The sequence below is a fragment of the Malus sylvestris genome, chromosome 15 (assembly GCF_916048215.2).
Source record: "Malus sylvestris chromosome 15, drMalSylv7.2, whole genome shotgun sequence".
NCBI classification, from domain to species: domain Eukaryota; kingdom Viridiplantae; phylum Streptophyta; class Magnoliopsida; order Rosales; family Rosaceae; genus Malus; species Malus sylvestris.
The window spans coordinates 52,751,724-52,759,959 of record NC_062274.1 but is presented as its reverse complement, the minus strand read 5'-3'; the positions used below and the strand labels follow the sequence as shown (position 1 = coordinate 52,759,959).

The 8,236-nt window shown below is 41.0% G+C and overlaps 1 protein-coding gene across 1 annotated transcript; it reads right to left on the bottom strand.

Annotated features, from left to right (window-relative positions):
* Nucleotides 1-280: 280 nt before the first annotated feature.
* Nucleotides 281-4,841, bottom strand: LOC126604766 (uncharacterized protein At5g49945-like). Its single transcript, XM_050272079.1, has 3 exons — nucleotides 3,702-4,841; nucleotides 2,171-2,374; nucleotides 281-2,084 (listed from the first exon to the last, which is right to left on the bottom strand). The coding sequence occupies exons 1-3, from the start codon at nucleotides 4,749-4,751 to the stop codon at nucleotides 1,854-1,856; spliced, it is 1,485 nt and encodes a 494-aa protein (XP_050128036.1). The 5' UTR covers nucleotides 4,752-4,841; the 3' UTR covers nucleotides 281-1,853.
* Nucleotides 4,842-8,236: the final 3,395 nt, after the last annotated feature.

Sequence of the window (8,236 nt, the reverse complement as noted above, 5' to 3'; positions counted from 1 at the left end):
TCAATCTTCGCTATATACCGATAATTTTCAGGCGGAAAGGGATGTCATCAATGGAAAGAGATCCTCTCCAAATCTCTTCCACCAAAGCCATTGGATCAAGTGATATGAGCCTTTGAAATTTCATCCAACAGCCTATCTGTTTCCAAATTTTTTATTTTTTCTATGGAAATGAGAAAGTATTAAATAAAGTAACCACGATTATAACCGGTTCCGATACAACCAAAGAAATACACCTTATTTGCCATAGGAGGCAACGGCCTATCCCAAACATGAAAAACCATTAAAATGAAATCATGTATTAGTAATAGCACCTGTCAAGAAATTTGCTTCTCTGTGTGAACACGGAAATTCCTGAAACAAGAACAACGTGTACAAAGAAAGATTTTGGTGTTAATAGATTTGTAGGGTTACAATCTCTTTATCTTGATCCTCTGATTCGATCTCCGTAAGGTGTTGATTTATGGATATTTTGTTGATCCAAGGGCCGTCAAGGCTTGATCTTGGATGAATAGTTGGAAGTTTCTTCAAGGGCTTTTGGGCTTGATCTTGAAGGTTGACGGATGAACAGATTTTCAAGGGCTTTTGGGCTTGATCTTGAAGAACAGTTGAATGTGTGGATTTGTTGATGTTGTTGATCCAAAGGGCCATTGGGGCTTGATCTTAGGATGAACGGATGATGAACGATAAACACTTTCTTCAAGGGCCGTTGAGGCTTGATCTTGAATTGGTGGAAGTTCTTCAAGGGCCGTTGGGACTTGATCTTGAAGGAGGATTTGACGAAAAACGAAGAGGGCTTTCTTGATTCTTCGGGATTTGCTTGAGAGCTTTAGAGTTTCAAAGCTTCAAGGATTTTGGATATGTGGGAAGTATTCTCTTCCATTTTGGGAGTAGAGAAACGTATTTATGAATTTTAGGATGATTGATACCTTGATGGAGAAGTTTATTTATAAGCTTTGAGAATGAATTACCACCATCCATTTTTTTGGTGAAGTGAGTGGATGTTGTGGGTGAAGTGAGTGTATGATGTTGGTGAAATGAGTGGAGGTTGTAGGTGAAGTGAGTGTATGATATTGGTGGAATGAGTGGAGGTTGTAGGTGAAGTGAGTGTATGATGTTGGTGAAATGAGTGGAGGTTGTAATTTTAATGCGTTTGTGAAGATTTATTTACCGAAATTTCGATGTCTACACTCTGTAAACATGAGATCAAAAGTTAGAGTCAAAAGAAGAGACCAACCACTTGATATCTTTAATAATATTTCTTAATTGCCACGGAATAGTACAAGAAACTTTGACCGCATCGATCACGAGCTTTGAGTCGCCCTCCACACACATCTTAAAACCTCTTCCTTTTGCCATCCAAAGTGCATCCCTTGAAGCAATCCCTTGTGCTACAGAAATTATATTTTCCCCCAGACACCAAGCTCAAGCTACAATCGGACTTCCACCTATTACTACTGTGCCAAATGCTAAAATTTGACATACTACAAGACAAATTTTTAAGTTTTCAGACAGTTTTTCACCTAAAAAAAATCGTTTAGGCTCAATAATTTAATTATATGAACATTTTAACCTAAAAAAATTCAAATTCCGACAGAAAAAATAACAAACTCCTAGGTGGCAGTGGAAAATGTCAACAAAGAAATGCTGGGGGTTTCGGCAGCATTGAATTTTGGTACATTCAGAACCTACTCATGTTTGTAACGTTAAGAGTCGAACAAATTCAGGCAATTACAGTACAAGGCTGCAAGGGCGCGGAACCAAAATTTATGGCCGGCATGACTCAACTAAAATACCATCCATGCGTATACTAAAATGGAGACGAAGAGGAAACAAATGACATGTAAATTCAAGAATCAGCTACCACGGGTCATTTTTATCTTCGGCATTGCCTTCTTCATCTGACGGGCACGCTCTTTTGCTTCTTTCTTGCGAATACTCTCTGCACTGAGCTTAGCCTCGACCTCCTCCATCATCTTTCTCCTCTCCGCCTTCTTTCTTTGCAATGCTTCTTGCCTTGCATTTTGGAGTTCTTTGTAAGCCTCTTGAGCCGCCTTTGATCTGATTGCTTCAGTTTTGGATCGAGCCTGCAACAATCAGAATTAGAAAATACCACCAAGTTGAAATTTTGTAGAAGCTTTTGATTCCACAATATAACTGGAAGCTGACCTACCTGACTGCTTAGCTTGTAGCGCCCAATCAGATCAATATAATAAGGTACCAAAGCCACCAGACGAGTCATATCAGCCATGTTACCAGCATCCGGTAGGGCAAACTTGAACAACAGCATCTTCTTTTGCGAGCCTGGATGTTGATCTGAAAAATGCATGTAGATGAAACCCTTTCCAAATTTCTGAAAAGCCTTTTCACCGAAAACCTGCAAATGCCAGATATATTAATATGAGAAACTAAGCATTAACAAATAACAAAAGTTGTGCGGAATCAAGTAACAGTACGGATAACTCAGGCAGAATAGGACCTATGAGGAATAATGTAAAAGGGCTGAAGCACTTGAAGTTGGATGTTCCAGAATGGTTGCATAAGGCTTTAAGTATCCCAAGCAATTCAACCATGTGATACATTAAATGGAAGTCAATTCATACAGAAGAGAAAACTTATAATAACAAAGGACCAAAGAAACATGCAAGACCCTCTATTAACTAGAACAAATTTGAAGAAGTGAGAGACTTTGCCATGTCTATTACGACAGAGAAAACACTGGTTATCATTCTCACAGATGAAGGCACCCACAAGGGAAGTACCCAACATTAGAAATAAAAGTTGGATATAGTAACAGAGCATACCGTGATTAAGAAATGTACAGAATTGCTCTGACGCATATATTAGTGCATATCACCCGTCGCTTTTAGATTAAAGAGAAGAATGGGGTCTTATAAAACCATCGGGTCACACCTAAACAAGCACCCCAGTTTGTGCCCCATTATATTGAAAGCAATACAAATTTCTCATCCACAATACATAAAATTTCAACCACCTTAATCGACCTGGAAAAACACATTCTACCTTTATTAACATCAATTAAGCTGTTTAACCATAAAAGATAAAACAATACCATCTACATCTTCTGTAGTAGTTATTCATTCCCACATATACAAAAAATTAGTACTAGCACCTTTGTGCTAAAAAAAATATGCATGAACAGAATAGTGTCTTAAACAGGGTTTAATCAGTAGTGGTCAAACAGATGAAGCCCAAACAAACGAAGAAAAAAGATCAAAAGCCCTTAGACAACTGAAAAAAAGCATACCAAATTGGTAATGTAATGTAATTCCACATTTAAAGTGTACTAAATTACTAATCATTTCGCCTAACAAATTGAGACTTGGAACCTCTGCTTGGCCATCCTCATGGAATTCAGAAACAACTGTCATGAAAAGCATAAGTTGTTTGACTTTTCACTTTTGTAGTTTATTTGGTGTTCGGTGTTATAACTGCAGAAAAAAAATCTTATTCTCGAGATGAATATGCGCATATACAGCCTATCTGCCACTACATTCAAACACAAATTACACAATCGAATACATTGATGATCACGAAAATTACGGAACGATTGAAAGAAAACTCATTTCAAGTGCAAACTAATACGTAAACACATAAACCAAATACCATTTAAATGCAATCATAAAACAGATTAATCAAAAACAGGAAAACCGAATTTTGTACCGATACGAAAGTGAACCAACCTGTTCGAGTACAGCCTCAGTGATCAAATCTCCAGCCGCTTCCTTCAATTCGGAAATAACCGCTAGGTCCTCAGAAACCCACTTCCTTCCAGTAGGCGGAGACAATATCCCGGCAAACTTCTGCAAGTCCCTAACCTCCTTCTGCATTGCCTTGGCCGACTTCTTCCTCGCCAAGGCAAAAACCACGTGGTCCATCGCTTCATCGTTCATATAAACCTCGATATTGATCTCGTCCCTACTGGGAACCACCAAGTTGAAAATCGAGGAGATCAAATCGTGGCGGCTCTTGAGCTCCATCGTCGCCAGAAGCCCCTGGCAGCACCTCCGCCCACTCGCGTAAAACTTGAACACGTTCTGCCCTTCCTTCAACAGCAAGGGCGAATCGTCACCAGCGCCGCCATCTCCGACGCCCAAAATACTGAAGTTCTTCTCGAAAATCGAGTCTTTGGTGGCGAATTTCGCCGCCCAAGCCAGGGCAATGTTCTCGTTCACCCGCTTCCCGGTGAAGTAGTTGATGATGAAGACGATCAGGAACCCTCCGCACGCGATCTCCACAACAAAGGATCTCGGCGCGGCGGGGGACTTGGGGTCAGCGGAGGATTTGGGATCGGAATCGGAGGAGGGAGTGGCATTTTCAGTAATTGCAGGGTCGTGGAGGGGAGGTTTCTGCTGCGGTTGGACGGGTAGGCCTTCGAACTCATCTTCATCCCAATCCTCAAAGCTGGTGGAGGAAGGCTTCGGAAGATCGGTGGATAGAGAATCCGAATCGGGAATCGGGTTGGGATCCGGGTCGGCTAGGGAGGGATCGGTGGAGGGAGGTGGGTCGGGTTGGGAGGTGGTGGTGAGGGAAGGATGGGTGCGAGTGGGGAGAGGGAGTGAGGAGTCATCGTCGTCGGTATCGTCGATTTCGTCGGCGTCGTCGAAGCCTTCGAATTGGGAGTCGGCGAGGACGGAGGAGGGAGAGAAGGAAATGTGAGAGAAGAGAAAGAGGAGGATGAAGAGGGAGAGCAGAGAAAGGAGGCGCGTGTAAGAGAGTGAAGCCATCGCCATGCTTGCTGCTCCTGCTACAGAGAGAGCGTACAGGAAACAAGGAAGTGTATTCAGTGAACGTGGGAGATGGATACGAGGGTGTGACCAACTGGGTAATTATATTTTTTTCATATATATTTTTATTTTAACCTGAATAACACAGTACAAGTGACGTCAGTAAATGAAATAGTCAGTTAGTTAGTTGGCAAGGCGATAGGTAAGATTAAACTCCCACTAAAATACATAGGCAATATTTATTTATTTTTCCATTGAAGTAAGGTGTCATCTGAATATTAGTCGTACACGTTACATTGAAAAAAATTTGCAACTTTTAAGCAAAGTAAATATTAAATTTGGAAAACTAGTAAATCAAATTCATGATGATTGCAGTAATGACCTAAATAAGTGAGTCTATTTGTCATGGCATAATGCAAGAAAGATCAAAATTACAAACTAAATTATAGGAAATAAGCATGTTAATCAACGTTTAAATAAAAATTTAATTATCAACATCATTTTGTTTAAAAATTTAGTCTCATCATTTGTCATGGTATTAGCTCTTGGGTGGATATTGTTTATGCACAAAATCAATGGGGACTTTGGTACAACAGAAAGTGTTAAGTTTGTGACATTCGCTAGATTGTTCCGGTCACTAATGTGGATAAGTATGTAAATGGATAGAGACAGGGAAGCAAACACAAGATGTACGTGGTTCACCCAGATTGGCTACGTCTACGGAGTAGAAAAGTTCTCATTAATTGTGAAGGGTTTACACAAGTACATAAGTTCAAACTCTCATTTAGTGAGTACTAGTGAATGATTTAGTACAAATGGCATTAAGAAATATTGTGGGAGAATGATCTCCTTTTATAGAAGAGAGTTTCTAGTTTTGTTTTGACATTGACACGTGTCGTGTTGTGATTGGCTTCTGATGTTGACATGTGTCGCGCTATGATTGGCTTTTGATGTCAACACGTGTCGTGCTGTGATTGGCCTCTTGTTGGAGGGAAACTCTTTTGGGTCCTTGACGGTATAACGTTGACCAGTACTAGGTAGTTTCGGGATTGATCAAGTATGGTACAAACACTGCTCCCCTAAGTTCCCGAGTGAGGGAAGCTCCTCGGTTAGGGACTTGCAAGATCCAAGCCGCTGAGTAATCAAGAAACTTCTAGGTACCGAAGTGTGGTATTGTCTTCATTTGCCTTATCTGTGTCATAGGTAGATGTGACATCTTCTCTGGAAGTACTTTTCCTTCATCCAGGGGTGGTATCTTTAACCGGTGGAGATGCACAAGGTAATGTATCAATTTCACTTGAAGCTTACTTGTAGTTTCGAGCTTGGTCAAGTGTGATACAAACCCTATAGTAGGAGTCCCCCAAATCTCTGAGCGATGAGATCTGCCAAAGGAGGTGACAGACAAGGTAAGTAATCAAAGTCCCAAGCAATCAGTCCCAAATCAGAAGTTTGATTTTGAGTTCCGGCTGATTGTTCTCATTCTCCCTATCCCGCATGCAGCAAGAAGGATAAAGAGAAGAAAATGAGAAAAGATGATATAAGATACTTTTGCTTTTGAAAAAGTAACTTTCTACAGGCTTATTCTTGAACTGGGCTAAAGGGTTTTCTGGTTTCCTCTAGAGTATAAGGCCGACTCAAGAATTTGAGGGGCAAAACAAGTCTATCAAATCAAAAGTTCGTTTGACCTTGATAATATGGGATATTGTTGCTGTTGACAAAGTAGTGAATGTGGTATGGCGAGGCTTTGCTCTTTGGCAACGATGTCAACGAAATGTTGTTGAAGTTTCTTGAGCTCTTCGGATAGGGCAGCGATGTCGAGCTTGGATTTGATTTAATCTCCTCCATCTGGATTATGTGGTTCTGCAGGGAGGGTGTCGTGTTGTAGTGATCTGTTCCAGCTCATCGTTGAACCTTATGCTTCAATCTTTTGCGTCGCAGAAGTGGTGCACAACCTTTGTATTTAAATGGTCATTCAGAGCACTACTCTTCATCGACTCTTCCATGCGTGGCAGCTTCAGTGTAAAACGTCAATATCGTATCAACTGTTCTAAGGTATTTGCCGAAGGACTTCATGACCTTGACAATAGTTGAGGATGAGTACTCGAGAGCAATGTTAGGCAAGCAACCATGCAAAGATTCCGGGCAATCAGTTCCAGATCGAAAGCTTGATTTCAGGTTCTGACTGATTGCGTTCTTTTTCCTTGTCCTGCAGGTATGAGCAAGGGCAAAAGAAAAGACAGGGAAAAAGCATGATATAGGATACTCTTACTTTTAACCCTGATGATATGAGATACTCTTGCTCTGGTGTGGCTTGTTTACAGAGGTATTATCAGGGGGAAAAGAAGCTGAGTATTTCGAGAGACTCTGCTGAGAGTGCCCTCTTGGATGTGAAGAAAAGTTGAGCTTTTTTATTTATTTGCAGGTCTGCCTGGCTATGGATGATGGAGGTCGACATATTTAGGAATTGTCCCAACGGTGAGTAGTAACGCTGTTCATTTACCCTTCTCGGTCATGTCAATGTAGTGCGAGCTGCAAGATTCACGTGTTTTAACTTTGTCAGAGCACTTTGAAAAAGTGGTCTGTTGTATCTGGACAGCTTATGTTGTGTGTGAAGATTGCAGACAAATTTTATCCAAGGAAATCTGGCTTTCGAAGTTCGGAGAGTGGTGCCTCTTCGGTTTTCGAACAAACAATCTTGTTAGGGATCTGGCTCTTGAGATTCGGAGAGTATTGCCTCTTCGATTTTTGAACAAGAAATCGTATTGGGGACCTGGCTCTCGAGATTTAGAGAGCAGTGCCTCTTCGATTTTTAAGAAAGCAATCCTGTTGTGAGTTTGGCTTTCGAGATTCGGATAGCGGTGCCTCTTCGATTCTTGAGAAAGCAATCCTGGTGGGAGTCTGGCTCTCGAGATTTGAAGAGCGTTGCCTCTTTGATTTTTGAGAAAGCAATCCTGGTGGGAGTCTGACTCTCAAGATTCGGGGAGCGGTGCCTCTTCTATTTTTGAGCAAGTAATCCTGTTGGGAGTGTTTTCTCGATGTGAGTAAAGGTTGGGCATTTTGCCAGTTTGCCTTGCCACAGAGCACGGAGGTTGACATACATAGGAACTTTCCAGTTATCAAACAGTGGTGTTGTTCATTTACCCTTGTGGGTAATGGTAGGGTAGCTGGACCTTCAAAATTTATGTGTCTAAACTTTGTCAGAGATCTTTGGCAAAGTTATTTGTGGTACCCGAGGAGCTGATGTTGCGTGTGGGGATTGTTGATATATTTTACTCAGGAAAATTTGCTTCTCGAAATCCAGAGAGTGGTGTCTTTTCGATTTTTGAACAAACGGCCATTCTACCATTTCTTTTATAGATGCACCAATTGTGTGCAAGAAGTACATTTAGAGAGTTATTGCCTGTATGAATTTTTCCCTTATTTTCGTACTTTAGAGATTTATTGAACCTCATTTCTCCTTCATCATTTCTGAAAATGTCTAGCCCATCCAA

What these genes read in the sequence shown, in the direction of transcription:
- LOC126604766 (XM_050272079.1), bottom strand. Translation starts at nt 4,751, where the DNA reads ATGGCGATGGCTTCACTCTCTTACACGCGCCTCCTTTCTCTGCTCTCC. An exon ending in CTGAGGCTGTACTCGAACAG is followed by an intron (nt 2,375 to 3,701) that starts GTTGGTTCACTT and finishes TGGCATTTGCAG; the next exon opens with GTTTTCGGTGAAAAGGCTTT. An exon ending in GCTACAAGCTAAGCAGTCAG is followed by an intron (nt 2,085 to 2,170) that starts GTAGGTCAGCTT and finishes TGATTGTTGCAG; the next exon opens with GCTCGATCCAAAACTGAAGC.